The following is a 19,567-nucleotide window of genomic DNA, read 5'->3' on the forward strand; positions in this document are numbered from 1 at the left end:
AAATGTTTTTGTTGCTTTTTCTGTTCATGTGTTTAAACGGTCTCAATGTCATTTTGGTAATTTTCACAAGCTACCTGTTTTCTCTGCTTTGCGTCTGAATATCGCTAACTGTTGTGTTCGTAAATGCTCGTAGGTGTTGTGTCAGTGTGAAGCACATTGAGTTGCCTTGTGTGGGATATAGAAATAAAGTGCCTTCCAACCGCTCTCTTTCATGCTTGCTCCGTCACCAACAGATGTCATCTCAGCTCCTCTCCGCTCATCAGTACAGCACTATTAGTTATTTTGCATATGTAAGGCTGTTAGTACTGTTATAGTCTCATGTGTTTTTGCAGTTTGTGTGTGTAAATAGCAACATAGATGCCGTTTCACGTAAGCATTCAGTTAGCACTCCGAAACACTAAGCTACATGGTTGTTTTAAATACACAAAGTTCTCTTTGTAGCTCTTTTTTGTGGTTGTTGTTGTTGCTCACAAGACAATGCAAAAAAGGCACACATGTATTTATTTTCCTACAATACTGTGCTGTTTTTCTTTATTAAAAACAAAAAATAATGGTGTATTTTGGGGGCAGCAACAAGTCTCAGTGGACAGAGGAGCTGTCTGACAGAAGAAGGCTTCTCAATAGAATTTTCAAAGACCTGCTTCGTAAAGATGGGGAGCTTCATTCACTTTGTGCAGATTGGAGTCAGCACATGGGTTGTCTTTCTCGGAAAAGGGTATCGTGTAAAAGCCCAAAGTAATATTTGAGAACTTTCCAAACACGCACGCGGGGTGGCCGGGATCCTGATGGGAAATGTCAAGTGGCTTTTAAGGCACACAAAGAGAAGCCATTAAAAGGGTTTGGCGTGACAAGGCCGTTCTTCTACTCTTCCCCCGACCGAGCCACCGCGCACTTCCTCAAATGTCAGCGACAATTTCGCGCCGACGCGCTCGCCTGCTGCGATACGTCAACAAAAACACTCCGATTTGATGGATGAGCCAAGCTCCACTTCGGGATTATTCAATGCGTCGGCGCTTTGCACACTGGTTGAATATAGACTTTACTTCCTCCCTCACCTCACCTGCGTCTGATTAGCTCGCTGGAAATTGCTTCCACTCGTTTGCTTTCTTTGCCCCCAAGTTTTTCGACAAATGCGCAAGCTTTTGCGGATTTTCCTACACAATCTCCAAAAAGTAAATCAGGGGCGCCTGGTTTTGAACGTCAATCTGTGCTGCTGTTTCAACCCCCAATTGTGAGTTAATCGTTTTTTTTGGGGGGGCACCACTTTTGGGTCGACATTGTGACGTCACCATGACGTTTCTCACATTTCTAAAGGCGTAACATTTGTAAACTTGTTAAATTATTAATTATTTTCATTTTATATTTGAGCATTATATTCTTTTGTGTTACAGTTACTTAGGTTATATTCCGTTTAATAATTGCTTCAGCAAGTTTATGTTGATATTGTCTGATTGGCTGAAGGAAACCAAGAAAGTGTTTGAGTTACCGGAAAAAAAGGTGTGTTCTCGTTCGTTCGGAGGTGCGGACGTTTGAAAATAAAAAAAGATGCCTTCAAAGGATTCCATCTCTCCTTTTGCCAATTCTTAAAGTAGAGCTATCCAGTACAAAACTACGAACCCCTCAACTTTACACATTTACCAAGATTTTTTTCCCCCACCAAGAAACGACCTTGTTCATAACATTCACACGGGATTGGCATTTCTTTGATTTAAATTTATTATCGCCAATACGCAGTGATGAAGTCGTCAGACAGTACTGTATAACAATACTCGTGTAAGCTTATGTTAAATTATTATTTTCATTTTATATTTGAGCATTATATTCTTTTATGTTATAATTATCTAAATTATATTCTGTTTAATAATTGCTAAAACATTATGTTGCTTGCGTCTGATTGGCTAAAGAGAAGCAGGAAGTGTTTTCGTGAGTGAAAGGGGGTTGTGTTCTCTTCATCCGTTCGGAGGTGCAGACGTTTTTTTTTTCTTTCTCCTTTTAATGAACATTAAAGGATTCCATCTCTCCTTTTGCCATTCGTAAAGAAGAGCCATCCACTGAAAAACAACGAACCCCTCAATTTACACTCGCAATCAGGCTGGCATGTTCATGGCCAAAATGGTCATCACGGTCGCAGTTACTCATTAAGTTATGGAAGACGTGTTGTCCGAGTTTTCAACAAACAGGTTTCACGGCTCCCCCTGCCTGCGTGACTTTCCTCTCACGTTCCAAAACATGCATGGTAGGTTGTTTGGAAACTCCAAATCAGGGGTGTCCAAACTGTTTTCTGTCTCTCTGCTGCAACACACCTGATGCAAATGATCAGGATCGCAAGTGTTCCTCGTCCAACTACGAGATGACTAACCGCTTGATTAGCTGCGCAGCCGTGCTCGCGTTTTAAATGTAAATATCGCCAACGATTTAATTTCCCTTAAATAACGGATTTGTGGCTGTTGGGCAAAAATCAGTAAACAAAATAAACTTGTTAGTCAAGACACCATAATTTTTTTCCTACAGAAAAACTCGAATGGTGAGTGACGACTCTGCAGTCTGCCTTTCGGGGATTTTTTGGGTAGGTTGTACTGACTATGTCGAAAGCGTGGTAATGAGAAGACACAAGGAGAAGTGCCCACGCTCACATCTGCCAACGCTTACATGCTAACCAGCCCGTTAATTGCACCTCTGTGACGCGCCGTTTGCGTTCCATCCGCCTCCCTGTCGTCCCTTTTGATGGCTCTCCAGTGAAAAGCCAAACCCCATTGCTCGGCCACAATTAAACCGCAGCTGGCCTGGATTTGCGCCACAATGACTCCGTGACCTCCGCTTCGCCGAAAATCATTCGTTCATTGACGAGCTTGATGAGCCGTCCGCCTCTCAGGGGGGTTAAGTGGTGTTGAATTTTGTTGTCTCTCTGCCTCTTAACAGCTGAGGCCCACGACATGATCCTTCATTAAGTCCACCACGGGGAGTGCACCGCTCACAGCGTCAACAAAATAAGGTAAGATAAATAAATAAGCAGGCCAAACACACTCCAGCGTTCTGATAAGACCCCCGTCCCTGAACGTTCCACCATTAGCATTTTATAATTGCCTCCAGGCTTTCCATTTGAAAGTCGGAATTTCACGTCTGTAAAGGTTTGTGTGGTTATTGCGTGATCCCTGGACCACTTCAGGCCTCGCAGCGGATTATTTCATTACTGGAAGACGACGTAAGGGTTGGATGTCAGCTGATGCAAATACATGAAAAAAAAACATGTTTTCCTTTTCCTAACGTAATTGAATTAATTGAAATGCGGACTGAAAGGCAGCTTGGGTATTGGTAATGAATCTCATATCAATTAGACAAATGTATTGTCTTGTTGATGATTTCGGGTGTAATTTTACACCTTGAAAAATTTGTGATTATTTAAAACAACCAAACGACGTTGCTTTGAGAACAAGCCTCGAGATTAATGCTAACACATAATTGACGTGCTAACAATTATCGGCAGTTGCTTTTTTTAAAAACCATTGAAGCAACAGGAATTTGGAAACAATTGGGGTAGCAACACATGTAGACAGACAATGTAACAGTACTCAGCCACAGGGGCGTGCTGGCTGATGGGAATTTCGGGGGAAAATTACCCGAATGGCCGGTGTATTTCTGGTTATCCTTTGGTGGCATGTGCACCTTCTGATGATTGTATCCTTCTATGCTTGTTACTCCTGGTTGTTGGAGTTGTATATTCTGAGCTATTAAATTTGAAACAATAAATACTGTCGTGTATTACTGCCACACCGGTCTGGGCCATCACGGCTGCCGTACGCGTTCTTTGGGGAGGAGAAAGAATACATGCTGAAAATCGACAACATAAAATGTGATCTGTGCAGATAGAGACGGCTCTAATACGATTAACCTCAAAATTTTTCGGCCAACTTGATGGACGTTGTAACTAGTTGCATCAAACGTTCTTTGCATAGAGCTGCTCTGTATGTGCCCTTCAATGCTAATGTAGAAATAATTTTTTTATTTCCTCCCCTTCTCTCCCTGGAATCTGACATTTTGCATCAATATTTCACTGCCTCTACTCACTGCCGACTGGGCGTCAGAATAAGGCTTTAGCTATGCTCCACCACACACTGCTGAAGGACTGTCGAGCAGGCTGCAACCCCGCAGGGAGGCTACGAATTGTGTCTGCCATTAAAGGAGAAAGAGCGGCCGCCCCTGCCGCTGCTGCCAGATGGCGGCGAATAATCCTTTTGCTAAACTTTTTGATTCACACGCTGAAGGTTGGATGTGCCGCCACGTGGACGAACGATCTGAGGCCATGACGTCCGGGCTGACAAAGTCTACCGGTCACGGCCTGGGTCAGAGAGCGATCACGTTCGGCTGCTGTTGTGCTCAATGTTCCATCCTGATTCAATTCTGTTTGCTCCGGCAAGTCTAACTATGAGAAGAGGAGGCCTCATGTGGTGCGGCAAAATTGCCCGGTAGCCACAGACCGAGATGGTTATTGCTTTGACTTGTTTATAAAAGTTTGCATTGTGGAATCCAACTTACCCTCTTTTGAACCCGTTACACATCACTTGTGAAATGCTAAGGAAAGACTGCACACTATTTTGTGTGTGCGTGTGTTTTGATTGTCAATAGCGTTCCAAGAAAGGGCTTCTGTGTCAGTCAAAAGAGTTGGCCACCTCCAACCATCGCGTGTCCTTTTCGGGCCGTCTATTAATTATCGATGATGACGCTGTCGGAGCTTGCTCCCAAGCCCCCACTAATAGCGAGGTTTCACTGTAATTTGTATGCTGATGCAGTATCAGAATGTGCCCATCCAGCAAGCATGAAGCTTGACTGCGGACGAAATCTGGCCGTTTTGTCATTTTGACCAGGAATGATGAATTTGAGTAATGTCCGACTTGGCTGGCTTCTATGCAAAAGGCAAAGGCGGATAAATGGGCAATCTGCTGATTCGGCACAGAGAGGCCAATTGTGTGTCTTGCGAAGCGGGAGTAAAAGTGTACGTTATCCTTGGAATGGTTGTACAAGTGAAGGTTGCTGTCACGTTCGGAGCACGGCGGAAATTCATTTCGAATGAAACCAGTCTTGGCTTCTCTGAAAGGTCCTTATCCAAATGACAGTTTCATAAATAACTTTTGCGGCTGAAGCTAAAAATGCCAACTGTGCATGTCATGCCGTTTCCATTATGATTGTTGTTTCCAACCTTGTTTTTTTTTTTTTTTTTTTTGCAGCACCACTGTTTGGATTTATACCTTCAAGTCATCGCTATTCGCAGCAAAGCTCACTCAGTTTGTATTTTACGGCTAAATTGAGCTTTCTGAAGTCATTTGCAAAATATGTTACTTGCCTCGCTACCTTGAAATTTCTCCTCTGCGTCGCCTCTGTGGTCATTTTGTCAGGGCTGAAGTTAGTCATTTGATACAGTGAACATAACGCAAAGCAGAAGGTCATCCATCCAAAGACTCGGATGTACTCGCTGCATTTTTTTTTTTTTTTTTGACGATTAGAAAGAATTTTTGCCACGATGGGCATTAATTAGCCTTTATACCTTCCACATATTGTACTCCCGGGCTTTTATTTCATCACTGCCGACGGCCATCCTAGGAGTCTTTTTTTTTTTTTTTTTCCCACAATTTTCTGCTCGGCTTCATATTCCATTACTGCCGGATTATGCCATTCTCTCTCACTGGCACGCGTGCTCGTTTATGATTGCGCTTGTTCCACAAACACCACTTCGGTGGCAATTACACACAAGAGCGTGCATGCTCGCGTTGTCAATACACATCAACCTGCGCATCATTATGAACCGACCGCGTGCTCGCTGCTCAACGTAGATAAACATCAGCAGTGTATTGCTTGTTTTGTTTATGAAGATGGTAGGCTCAACAGTGAAATAAATTTTCCTGTATGGCTGATTTAAAGCCACACATGGAAATGTATAACGTTATTACTGTGGTACCTTGACTTACGAGTTTGAATTGTTCTGTGATCCAACTTGTAGCTCAATTTACGAAACCACAAAGCAACATATCGACCAGCCAAAGGCTCCTAGCTCCAAAAACTCTTCTAACACTGAAAGGATAAATAATTACAGCACACTCGGAGTGAATTCCACTACTCATGCTCTGTACAACTTTATTTGCAATTCATGGTGATCGTTTTTTTTTGAGGAGTGAACTGTAAAAAGATGTGGGCCTCGTATAGATCTCTGTAGAACACCGCTAGTATCAATTTCCATTCTATGGTTATGTTGTCGCAGAACAGTTTTGTGAGGGTGTTAAAAAATCGGTCAAAATACTCTCAAATGCCTGTTTTGGAATTAGAAACGGAACCTGTAAACCAGCGTCACGCAAAAGATTGTTTAACCTCAAAGGTTCAACTGTATATTCCCCAACTAAAATGTTTCCCCCCCATTATCTGAACATGGTGTGTGACGGTTGCTTTACACCTTTTCTAATAATTTATCCGCCCACCCTCCCTCCAAGAGATGTTTTATGGCTTAGCCCTACCTCGCACGTGTTGGGAGCAGTATTGTGCTTGACGGGAGCTGTTGTAAATATGCAAGGCCACGCCGCAGGGATGAGCTGCGTACTTTTAAGCTCGGCTCTGAAGGAGCCATCCAGGCCACAACACTGGCTGTCAAACGTATTTTCTTTTTCTTTCCATTAGCTTTTTTTTTTTTTCTTACAAGTACTTGGCGTTCTGGCCTGAGAAGAATTTGTACCATGAGGTAAATATCAAGGATCTTAAAATGAGACATATTATTAAAGCATGACTTCCAGTGCATTTTTAGGGTTGGGGGGGGGGGGGGCGATATGGGAAAAAAATGCACTGGAAGTGTATGAAAAGTAAGGGGCCCTTGCGTGACATTTTACCAGTGAGGAGGTTCAGAATTGCTCACCGTGATTTTTCCCCCCTCCCCCCAGTAACCTTTTTATCCCCCATGATTCCTTAAGAAGGGTTAAAGCCACAGCAAGGTGATGGCGCGGCCATGCTCGGGCATTCCTATTAATCATAATGTGATTGTGCCGCACCTACTGACTGAGAGCTCGCTTAGTAAGAAAGTGCAGGGAAGGATTTGGACCACACACGTTAAAGTGTCAGGCCGGTGAAGTGGACGAACCTATGACGGCACACATCTTAGCCCCGCCTCCTCCTCTTCAACTAATCGCCATTGTTAAGTCTGAGTTAAAACGCGACAGCGATCTTAATAAGAGGTGCCCTCGCTTTGTGTCGGAGTTCCGTTCCTATGGTAATAAGGGGCATCTAAAACGATCAAATGAATAACAGACGTGTTCTTGTTCACTCTGGGAACATAATCTGAGGGGACTGCCGTTATCTAGCATATATTGCTATACTTACCTACTGGAACACCAAGTAATGTTGACATTGATGCGGAGAATGCTGTACAAATCTGTGGACTTAGTAGGGAGCCTTGTGGAACACCCATACTGTTCTATGGTAGTGCCGGACCATTTCAACATTGTTGAGTATACTGTTGAAATCTGGATTTAGTAGATAGCCTCTGTGGTGAAGGGTGTCTTCGGCTTAGGAACGGAGGTCTGTTCCTACCGAGGCAACGTAACCCGAACTTGCTGATGTAGTATCAAAGTCACATCAGAAAATATCTATATGGAAAAACACCTCTAGACCATAGATGTAAACCAATCACATGAAAGCTTTAAACATGGCCTTCACCAGTGCACAAACTAGTTCATTGTGTCACCTTGAATCCTCGCATGTCGTGCCTTTGTCAACGGAGGACCCCCTAAAAGGGACATAATACATGCACATCTAGTCAAACGACACTAAGCCCATTAAATAAGGAAAACAATTAGCAAAAATAGCCATTGTTATACTTTATGGTCTGTACAGACGCACTCAGTGGGAGATGTAATTGTATTATTCATGCGGTGATGTCGACATGAGCCCGTGTCTCTTCCTTTGAGGATCCAGCAAGCTGCTTTGTTGTTAACGTTGTTTTTGTCATTAGCATACCAAGCCGACAGACGGTGGAAGCATCCTTTCGATTTGTTTTGACAGTCGAGACGGGTTTGTCACGCACTCTGAAGGCCAGTCAGTCAGTCCGTTTGTACAGGTAGAGGGCCTCAGTCGAAAGTCGTTGACTTTCCGTCGATCGACTCGCACTGCTGGGACTTCAAAATCCGCTGAGTGAATATAAATGTGTCTTTGACCCATGACAGAGTGCTGGTTTCAACTCTGCCATGTTTGAAATTGTCAACAAAATTGCCACGTGTAGAAAATTATGCTTCAAAATGGTGACAAATCGATCCGTCCTTTACGCTTTTGAACGCCAGCCGGCGTGGCCGCTGAATTCACTGAAACCCCGCCCCACTCAAATGTCAATCCAGTGTGTCATCAGGCACCGTTTTAGCCACGCCCCCTCCACCTAAATCAAGAAACCTGAAATGGTGAAAACTGTTTATTGCAAAGTGAAATGCTAGACAGTTCTCACTCTTTTCAGCTGTTATCTTCAATCGTGTACATTCAAAACCATATCTCTGAATTCCCTTGACAGGCTCTTCAATTCAAACCTTACACCTCCGCCCAACTGACATTGTGTGTCTTCATGCTGTCGAGAGACGTCATGAAACAACCCGTACAGTGTTTGATCTGAATTCATCCCACAACCCGTCTTGAAAATATCAAAGTTGGCTCGCAGCGGATTCTCATTTTTCTCATTTCCAAAGACTGCACGTTTATTTCTTCAAGGTAGGGGATTTGCCAATGGGCAATGGCCGCCGCTTTACCTCTGACGTGCCGAGCGGTCAGCAGTGACGCGTCGCTGACCTTTTTGGAAGACGCCACCCGCCGTCCTCGCGCCAGAGAGACTCGGAGGTACGAGGCAGCGCAGAACTGCAGGGACTTAGGCTTCCCATCAAATCAAAAATTGATATGCCAACGTGCAATCCTCGCCTTTAGTTTCATCACCTTTGCCGATGACCGAAAAGGCTTTTGCGGGGAAAACTTTTGATTGGTAAAAACTTTGCACGGCAGCACAGTGAGAAGCAATCATTTCAGCAAAGTGATAACCATCATCGTTTCGGATACACCTCCACTCAATTGACGTTGTTGGGGGGGGGGGTATGGATCGAAAATGTAAGGACTGCAGGACGCACAGTTCATAAACCTTATAAAACCAATGAATTTGTTTACATACGGTTTAAACAGTGCTATTCTTTTTAATTGTTAACTTCCACCGACGTTTCTATCCGTCAACTGGAACCCAACTGTCAACTACCACTAGCAAATATTTATTTCGCCAAATACATTTTTTTCATTGTAGACTTTGCTGGCTTTGTTCCAGAGGATGATGCGAAAAAAATGGAGGGAAGGGGAGACAACACGTACGCTCAAAACACTCGTGCTCAATCACCAGACTTCCCAGTTTGCGGCGATACGAGCAGTCATTCGAATGATTTTTCTCTTTGACTTGCGAGTAAAAATGAACTGCAAGCTTTAAGAAATGGGTATTTGAACACAAACGGTGCTGCAGCGACCTGTAGACGGACAACCACTATGCACAAGTATATACTCTTTATCCTCTGCAAAGCTAGTTCGATGTGAATTTGAAGGTATTTGTTGTTTTACCACATTGGTGCCAGTCTCTGCGACAAGACCTTCAAAATGTGGTCTTGAGTTTGAAGTATTACAATGTTAGTGTGAGCACAATCAGAAAAGGCGGAGGTTGTTTGTGTTTGTCTTACACGAGTAGCTGTCGGGCATACACAACTGCGAAGGGTTTGCGCAAAAAGCCCCTCAGTGGATATATAGTATAACAACAGCGTTTACCTTCCGCCGATAGCTGACCAAAAAAATCAAATGTGAGGCAGCCCCTCATGAATAAAGATGCGGGCAACATATGGCCCAAGCAAATCAAGCCGCTCAATCTTGGAGCTTGTTGCTTCGCAGGCTTCCACGGGCTCATGCGCACATATGGCCACTCGCGTCAACACACACGTAAATCTTCCTCGCAACATCAACCGCCCCACTGGCCTCATTTTGCTAACTCTCAAGGGCAGGAGGCAGCAGGGGATGGGGGGAGGGGGTGACGTGCGCACACCTGAGCCAGCCATGATTTAATGCAATGATGATGAACCAAAACAGCCACAAGCAAGTCTCGAGACTTTCTGACCTGTTCACAACAATTTAGCCGTTTTAGAATAGAGCAGATGAATAAAAATAGAGTAGTCCAAACTACAAGTAACCTTTTTGATGTTTTTACGTTCGAAATGTTTGCTGTTGTGACGGACCATAACTAGCCACATATTTTATCTAGCTTCCTGATTGTAACTTACAAAGTCATTTTCGACAGATGTCGAGTGGACCTATCGTTGAGCCCTGTGGAAAGCTGCCACTTCTGTAGTGTAATCCCAGGCAGTTTTGGCATTCCTGACTACACAGCAAACAATCTAAGAACCGAGGAGCAAGTTTTGCTCAGACTAATGATACAAATTTGGAATCTGATTGGTTAAAGAAACAGTCCCATTGCTGTTTGAGTTGAAGTGGCATGAGATAGCACTGCCACCTCTGAAGGCAGTTTGGCATGCAAAGGCTGAAATCTGATTGGGAGAAAAAACAAACAAAAAGATTCTGACGTACATGCACTGGAACCAATGCAGCCAAGAGAGATGAAGAGAATCGACTCTTGGGAATAAATGAATACAATTCAATTAGAATTGTAAATGTAGGTCAGTGCTTCTGTTAGTGGTTAGATGAGCACACGTCTGTTTCCTGAGCAGAAAACTCACCATTCTCACTTTAGACACGCGCGCACACTACGGGGTCATCACTCAGGATAAACTTTGAGACATTAGACAGTCGGCATTTTGCTGACCTGGATCAGAATAGGATTACAAAATGCTCCGTATGCATGCGCAGCCCATTTTAGGCAAGAGAATGTAATCGCAAAGACCACCAAGGACCCTAGCGACCTCCGATTGGATCGACACGTGGCCGAGCATCGGCAGACAAAAGCGCGGGCCGACGTACTCCTGCATCAGGAGCTCGTTGGCTGCCGCCGAAACCGCTTGAGGCGCCGCCGCGCGCGTAAACACCGGCGGAAACGAGCCGTCCACATTATTCAACCGTGTCTGGAACACACTTCAAAAATCTAGTTTTGATATTTTTGATGTAATTTTTGTGTTTTCGAACTCGTACTGGAGAATGAGCTGCTTTCAATCTCACTTTCATTTTTGGCTAATCTTGTAGCTAGTCATCAATTAGCACCTGACATGCATGCTCTTGGGATGTGTGAGCAAACCGGAGTAGCCATGCAAGCGTGTGAAAAACATGTGGGAAGCCTGCATTCCAAGACAGACCCCGAAAACGACAAGTTGGCTAAAACACATCCCGGTCTCTGCTGACGGGGGACCAGAACGGACCTTTCATCCTCCGTCAAGCTATGCACCTGCTTAAACTCCCCATGAATTTTTTTTTTATTCCCCATGGAGGCTTTTGCATACCCAGCACAGATGACCATTTCCTGGCGTTTCAAATACGGCCAGATATATGAAGTCGATCAGGCCCCAGGCAGGTCAGCAGTGCATGAATAATTCAGACGGTGAGTAACAACTGCAGTGTGTGTGTGCGCGTGTGCACAAACCTAATAACACCTGCTAGAACAAGCGCTTGTTTTCATATTTCAACCTCCATTTATTTGAATCAAAAAAGGACAAGGGGGGAAAAGAACAAGATCAGGGTCAAAAATCCACTCAACGCAAATACAAAAATAAAGGAATACATTTTTTTTTTTAGCAAGATGGCTGTGGTTTGAGAGTCAAGTATATTGTCCTCGTATGGCAAAGAAGAGGGGCGCTTTCGAACAAGCCGAAAATGCTTGTTTGTTTTTCTGCCGTTCGGCAGCTTATGTGTGACCAGGAAGGGACCTTTTAACGCTTGAAAATAGGAGGGGGACCCCCCTCCCCTTCACCGCCCCCCCCAAAAAATGCAGCTTGGGGGGGGGGCATGCCCAGTCATGAGAGGAGAACGGGGGGGGGGGGGGGGGCGGCTTGTCTCGTATTCGCGGTTCCACATTCCACAACGGCACAGCGTCTGCGGTCTTGAAATACATCACGGCCATGTCCAAAACCAACAGGTCGGCAGGACGGGGGGAGATTGAACAGTAGCCCCACGCCCCCCCGATCACTCCTTGCCCCCGCCGCCGACCAGGGAGAGCTCCTCGAGGATCCCGCTGGCGTCCACCCGCCGCCGCTCGCGGATCAAGTCCTCCAGGCTGCGAAAAACCAGCGTGTGCACGCCGCTGCCGGCCAGGCGCACCTTGAGCAAGTACTGCTGTTCGGCCGAGTGCGCCTCGCCGCCGGCCTTGAACTCGCGCTTGCCGAAGCGGCACCAGGCGGCGAAACTTTCCGAGTTGGTCCAGCAAATCTCGTCGCTGCGCAGGCCCACGTGGCCCGCCGCGTTCTGCACCACCAGGTCGGCGGGCAGCGGCCGGTAGCGGTAGCGGCCGTTGGCGATCCTGCCGCGGCGGCCGTTGCACACCTCAAGCAAGGCGTCCCGCCGGATCTCGCCCTTGTGCAGGTGGATGACTCGGCCGTCGTGCTCGCACACGGCCCAGTGCGGCGGCTGCGCGGCCGCCACCAGCTCCAGCAAGTCGCCCGGCTTGCACACGCCCAGCAAAGTTGTGGCCGCGTACACGTCCAGGTCCTCGTTCTCGCGCAGCTTGGAGAAGATGCACTCGTGCGCGCGGAACGCCGAGTACTCCACCTCGCTCAGCGAGAAGGGGCCCTCCGGTCCCCCGTCCTCGTCGGCCGGGCTCAGCTCCTTGCCGAAGCCGCAGTCGGACGACGGCGTGCGCTCGTCCGCCGCCTCCTCCTCGTCGTCGGAGAAGAAGTAGGCGACGCCGACACGCAGCTCGTCCTTCTCCAGCCCGGACGGATCCCCCGTGGGCAGCTCGCTGTAGTTGAGGTGGGTGATCCGGTCCAGTTGGTTTCCCATCAAGGACCCGGCAAGGCAGAGGCATGGACTGCGGTGTCTGCATGGGAGGGACAAGCAGAGAGGCGTCACCAAAACACGCCAGTGCGCACATTTTACGCACGGGCGCTGCGTCAACAAAGGCGCTCGACTGGCACTTGCCAACGCCAGCTCCCCCCGATGGAACGCACGAAAGCTGACGCGCGACCCTTTTTAACGCACGCAAAGCCCCCAAAAGAGAGAATACCTGTGCGCCCCCCAGGCAGGTGCTTAAATATCCTTCACTTCCATGAGCGCGCGTCCTCGCTCCTCTTCCGCTCTCGCGCCGCACCGTTCCGCGGATGGAGTCCGAGCCTGCCGACACTTGAGCTCCTCCGGCGTTCGCCGCCTTTATGGAGCTCGCTGAGGCCCCGCCCCCTCCTCTCGATCAGCCAATGGGGAGCGTGGGTGGGAATCGCCATTCAGCGACACCTTCCAATCGGAGGCGCGCGCGACCGTGTGGCCGCTGGAGGTGGTTGTTCCTGTGGCGGGTGCGCCGTTTGCGCGCGTGCGTGTGTCGCATAGCTGTGGAAATTCTTGACGAGTGTGAGCAGAGGTCCGTTCAGTCGACAAACGGCGACAGACAAGTTGTGTTGTTCTACAAGCTTGCGCTCGAGGAGGTCACCGCCGAATGAGCACAACATAACTTACAGGTCAATTTGTGAAGCTTTGCCAGCCTTTGTGGAGCCAGGGCACAGTTTATATGAGCAAAAAAAAAATATGAAATTGAAAAGCCAGAGCAAAAACTCTAAAAAGTCAATCCGTCATGTCTCAGGTTTTCAGTCGCAATTAATGGGTGATGCAATGTTTCCTTGAGATACAAGTTGAATTTTTTTGCACTTGTATCAAATGCAACTGCCATATATCCATTCACACCCCCATGCCCCAAAAGAAAAGCAATGAAATGTTTGCAGTGTGTTTTTCGATAAGAAAAGAAAAACTGACTCATGACCCAATTAAACCGAATGTAATCATCTTTCTGGTTTTCCTGCTTTTGCGACTGGGTGGCAAAATAATGCAATCATCCAGACACAGATGAGTAGACTTCTATTACTATCAAGTAAAATATTCTAATATCAACCATTCCCTCTAGAACAGGGGTGTCAAATATACGGCCCGCGGGCCGGAACCGGACCCCAGGGAGGTTCGAGCCGGCCCGCGGGATAATCTAAAAGTGGGAAAAAATGCATTAAAGACACAGAATGAATATTTTAAATAAAATGCAATTCCTGGATTATCCACTAGGGGGCACACAGTTTTGATCACAATAGAAGACAACATTGTTTTGATCGGGGAAGAAAACAGCAGTCTCAGTCTGTCACCGAGATAGACCCAACGCAGCAAATGATATGAAAGCGCCAATCAATGCTTCTTGAGACCAAAACAAAGGAAAGAGATGAGATTTTGATGATTCATAGCACAGTATTGGATTGGATTGTATGGTATCATGTGAATGTTTCGGCCCACTTGACATCTACCGAGTCCGTATGTGGCCCACAATGTGAAATTAGTTTGAGACCCCTGCTCTAGAAGATAAAGAATATCTGACTGTGAATGTTATATCTGTCGACACGTGTTGCTCCACCATTTGTGTTCAAATACCCATTGCTTGGAGCGCTCAGTGCGCAATAATCCGTAGACTGTTAGCATGTCCAAGGCGTTTTGCATTATAAGTTACCAGCAAGCTGGGTCTGTTTTGAAGGCAGCATTGTTTGGTTTTAAAACGTGTGCACCTTCAATGTTCAGCTGGAAGACATGCCACGTAGAAAACGGCAAAAAGAGGCGGACTAGGTCCCCAACTAAACTCCAGCCATTGTAGCTGTACTCAGAGAACAGCGGGAGAATGCCTGCAAGTAATGTTGTCTGCGTTGTCACTCCGTGTGTGTCAATTAGCAGTTAATGGAAGTTTTTGTATTTATTGCCAATTCCCGTTTGGCATTTTTGTGTCTGTGTGTGACGGCAGCACCAAAACAAAGAAGTCCCCAGGGAAATGATCCCAAACTGTGTAACATTTTTTTTTTGCCTCGCCGGATGTTGCGTCAGCCCCCGATGAAACTCTCATCAAATTTGCGGCGCGGGCGAGCCACTGTCGCATGCATAATGTAGCGTGCGCAGCTTTCATATAGCGAGTACGGCTGCACCCGTCTTTTCATCTGCGCCGCCCAGAGCTGATCGCTATCCTGCCATTTACATCACCCCCCTCCCATCCCCCCACCTGGCCATGGTTTTTTTCCCCCCTCTTCACCTCCTCCTCAACAGCAATGTGTTCTTCCCTTTTCCTCTCACACAGCTCCTGAGTTGGCTCTCCCAGATGGTGGCGGATTGCGCCGACATGTAACAGTCCTCGCTCTTTGTTTCCAGCGGTGGCGGGCAAAGAGGAGGGGGGGGGGGGTGTTTGTGAGGTGAGATATTGCCGTACGCGCGCGCACGCACTCACATAGGACAAAAGCCTCCACTCGGTGCTCAGCCCTCGTCTATTTACACTTGCGTCTGAGAGGGCTTGCCTGTATACGACGTAGTGGGTCGTTACTGCACAGTAAGCAGAGTACTTGTTGGCGCCCCCCAAAGTTCATGGTCCTGACACGAGGCAAACAGACCAAACCCGTCAAAGGGAAATTGGCCTGTGAGTGACAGGAAAGAATGCATTTCCAACACCTTTTTTTGTGGAGTTTCTCTATGCTGATTCGAGTGATATGCCCATGTTAGACGTTTTTTTTTTTGGTCCAATCGGATTTTAGCCTTCTGTGTTGCCATGGCAATCATTTGCCTTCAGAATCAGTCGCACTAGACGACGCGATTGAAACTTCCATCATCAGCATCACCTGTGACTTGACATCATTTCTTTGGTTACGATTAAGGGCATGTTGGGATGCCCGCAAATCTTGATGGCCAGATCACGTTTGAAAAAGAGACCACACTCCTCATGAGTTTTTTATTTTCTGGGATTAATTGATTTTCAAAATATTAAATATGTATTAAATATACTATACAATAATATAATATAATATATAATATAAATAAAATATTAAATATAATTAAAAAATACAAATATTTTTGTCATGTTATTGTATAAATATTGATTGGGAAGTGCCCCAGATGATGATGATCATCTTGTGTTTTTGTATATTGTAAGGCCAGTCATTGTGCAGTGTGACCGATTTTACTATTCAGTCATTAAATGCTAAATACTCCTAAAAATGTGTGCAATAATCGAAAACAACTTTTTTTGTTTTGTTATGTGTAAATGTTCCGAATCAGTTAATTTTCGACAGTCCAAGCAAGGCAAACGCGTTTCCAACATTCCGTCACTGCTGGGCAGAAACCTCGTCCTCTATGTCCAAATATGGTCGTATTTGTATTGATGTTTTTTGTTTTTTGACAGTAAGCGCACGTACTTAGCTTAGTTACATTTGAGCAAGCCCGTTTTGTGAAAAATGATCGCTGTAAGTAACTCATCAGCGTAGCAAGAACTGGTCAGCCACTAAGGAAAGAGCACGCAGATTTATTTCTGCTTCATTTTAAAAACTGTTTACACAGCGCGTCAGGGTTTTTTTTTGTTTGTTCCATCACTCATAACTTTCGAACCTTACAAAAAAAAAACGTTTTGGGGCGCGTGAGTGCGAGTCTCGGTTTGCAACAAATCCAAGCGTGAGTGTACCGTTGGCTCCCATTTAATTGAGAATCGCGTCAACGTCTTTCGGCGGAGACGTCTGGCGAATCGACTGGGCAGGAAATTGGAAAAGTTTTGACGCGGCAACATTTAGTTTTTTGCCAACGTGAGTAATTGATTTGGCAAAATGTTCACCGTGAAACAGACGCTCCCGAAAATCTCACACAAACGCAAACGGCAAAGTGTAAGTCATTGTCTTTGAGTAGAAAATGGAACGTTCAGCCAGGCCTTTTTACTTGCTGACCGGCTTACATGCAAGTAGATGTTAAAAAAAAAAAAAAAAAAAAACATCCCCGGAATTTTTTTTTTTTTCGCAATTTGTGTGTGTGGATGCAGCCTCGCGTCTGCGTGTGATTGAAAAGCAGCTCCTCGGCCGATGGTCTCTTATCGGCTCCCGTCAGACTGCGACTCATTCCGGAGGTTCTCGGCTGACACACCGCAAGCTCGTCCACGTGGCTTTGAATGCCAACTTCTTCCTCATATCGTCCTTGCGACTGTCGCAAGACACGCCGAGTCTCGCGAGTTGCCCTTATGTCACTACGCCACTTGCCAGATCTTCCGCCGTTCGGGAAAAGTGGTGCAGAGGGACAGTTTGCGCTCCCCGACGTAACGATGTGCACCAATGTGCGATATAAGCCTCTCTCGTACAGGTGTCAAACATCCATATGGGAATTTATCAAATAATAATAACCTACATCGAGATTTTTTTTCTCAAGTGTTTTTATTAGTCTTCAGGCATGGAAAAAAAATGGCCGTTGTCCATTGTAGTGGTTGATGCACACCGGTGACATTAAGATGAATTAATATTAGAGAAAACAACTTGTGAATAGATGTCCACTCTAGTAACCGCTGTGCCTGAAAGGGTTCGAATAATTTGTCGATCTCAACTTGTTTTCTAAAATGTCTTGTGACACAAGTGACAGTTGGATTGCATGTATGTCCGTTTTTTGGGTCGTTTCTCGCCTAAATGTCTAAAATGTCACAGGGACGCAACGATGGCAATTGCACCCGATTTATCGGATGTGGTTCGCCGATGAAGATGAACGTTGTACAGTCGAACCCCGTTTCAACGTACCCCGTTTACATTTTCACCCCGATAACGTCCCCATGACACGTAATTTCATTTGCCGATTTTACTTTCAACGAGCACCTTTGTAATGGAGACTTTCGGCCGCAACCTTTCTTATGAACAGCAATGGATTCCCCTCCGTTGCTTAGCAACGCTACTGATCGACTCGTACATTGTTGTACTTCTGGAGGCACGGCGCAGTCCAGAGCACATGCTCTGAGAACGTGGCTGGTAAACAGAAGCAAATCTCGCTGTCTGTGAAGGCTGAAATTGTCTCTCACTTGTCGAATTGGTAAAGTCGACGATTTCTCGACAATCATCCGTAAGGGCGACAAAATCATGGCAGAGTTCGAGGCCAAAAGTTGAAAGATGATCGTCACATCCTGAACTGGAGAAGGCACTTTATACCGCATTATTTGTTCATGTTTTTACATCTATAAATATTCATGCTCTATTATGCATCGTAGTTGGCGGCCATTTTATTGGAAATGGTCACAACAAACTACCGTTCTAACGTGCAAGATTTCCTTATGTCCCTCGAGGTACGTTGTAACGAGGTTCAACTGGAACGGTCATTTTTCATCAATGGCTGCAAGCGTATTATATGACATATTAGCATCATATTTGCCTCCCCCGCCGCTGTCCCCTCATCTAATTTGAGCTCGGGGCATGTATCGGACTGGGCGGCCGCGCTTGGACAGGTCCATTGGTATGCAAGCTGGCGTCGGCATGGGGGCGCAGGATAAAAGTGCTAATCAGTTCCAGTGAAGCGGCTCCAGTCCCACAGCACAAATGTGCCGACATCAGCAGCGCCGCCAGACCGTGTGCGCTATTGCCCAGCAGAAGTCGGCCGTGTCAGAAGAGGTCAGACGGAGGTCGCTGTCGGCGGCTCCAAACGTTATGACGCTATGACAAGGACTAATTGTCTCGAGCGGAGTCATCCCCACGCGCTTGGGCGAATCCCATTTAATGCGACCTTGGGCCACGCACTTGCAACCGGAGTGAAACTGATGCCAGCGCGAAGGAAAATGTGGCGTCTCAAGAGTTGGTGACAACGCGATGGTGTCAACACATTGACAAGGCCTCAATGGGATTGCACGCTCTCCCGATTCAAGTTGGATTAAAATCAGGAATTAATATTCATTAGTCCAAGTGAAAAATTGCCCTTTTGAGTCTTTGGCCCAGGAAAAGTGCAACAGTGTAGCGCTCCGCCTCGATTTATAACTCGGTTAGCATGAAAAGTGGCGCGGAGGTTTTATGTCCTCTTGAGGAAAAGTCTGCAAAATAAGATCATACAGGTTTTCAGCAAACTAATTAGCTTTCGGCAGTTAAAATGGCTCTCTGATTGATGCCGCCTGCAGCCATGATTTGTTGTTTCGGTTGCGCTGAGCTCGCAGCACATCACAGATGTAAAACGCGCCACAGTCACGAAGCAAGACGTGCTAGCGTTTGATCACTGCTAGCGCGAGAAGCTCAAGCAGGCTGCAGGCAAACTGATTATCGGGACAAATGGGACAATTCTCCCCTGTTGTCTGTCAAAGTCAGGCAAAGGCCCGATTGTCAGAGGTCTCCAAGATTTTCTGGAGTCATTATCCTCTCTCGAGTCTCAACGACTGACGGTCTTAAGTGTCATACTTGTGCTACTTGGAACGTTCAAGTCATTTTGACGTTGATGTAGAGGGCGCATAGTATCGACCCCTGCGGACCACCGCTAGTTTCCCACTGTAAAGCAAGGCTATTGTGACAGTCGTGTGAGTGTACTGCAAACGGTCGACTGCCTTTCACACAGATGGTGCGGGTTCCACAACCCAAGCCACTGCCGGTCCTGGGTTGTGTGGGAATTG

The 19,567-nt window shown here is 46.3% G+C and overlaps 1 protein-coding gene and 1 long non-coding RNA gene across 2 annotated transcripts; one reads left to right on the forward strand and one right to left on the reverse strand.

Annotated features, from left to right (window-relative positions):
* The first annotated feature begins 1,968 nt into the window (after positions 1–1,968).
* On the forward strand, positions 1,969–15,342 carry LOC147187963 (uncharacterized). Its single transcript, XR_015097584.1, has 3 exons — positions 1,969–2,236; positions 2,920–2,992; positions 15,275–15,342. It is a non-coding gene; the product is annotated as an uncharacterized LOC147187963 (long non-coding RNA).
* Positions 11,650–13,306, reverse strand: LOC147187964 (protein LRATD1-like). The gene is made up of 2 exons (XM_086100405.1): positions 13,193–13,306; positions 11,650–13,006 (listed from the first exon to the last, which is right to left on the reverse strand). The coding sequence occupies exon 2, from the start codon at positions 12,967–12,969 to the stop codon at positions 12,157–12,159; it is 813 nt and encodes a 270-aa protein (XP_085956531.1). The 5' UTR covers positions 12,970–13,006; positions 13,193–13,306; the 3' UTR covers positions 11,650–12,156.
* Positions 15,343–19,567: the final 4,225 nt, after the last annotated feature.

The sequence above is a fragment of the Hippocampus guttulatus genome, chromosome 20, assembly GCF_054856545.1.
Source record: "Hippocampus guttulatus isolate MCC_2025c chromosome 20, RoL_Hgut_1.0, whole genome shotgun sequence".
Lineage (NCBI taxonomy): Eukaryota > Metazoa > Chordata > Actinopteri > Syngnathiformes > Syngnathidae > Hippocampus > Hippocampus guttulatus.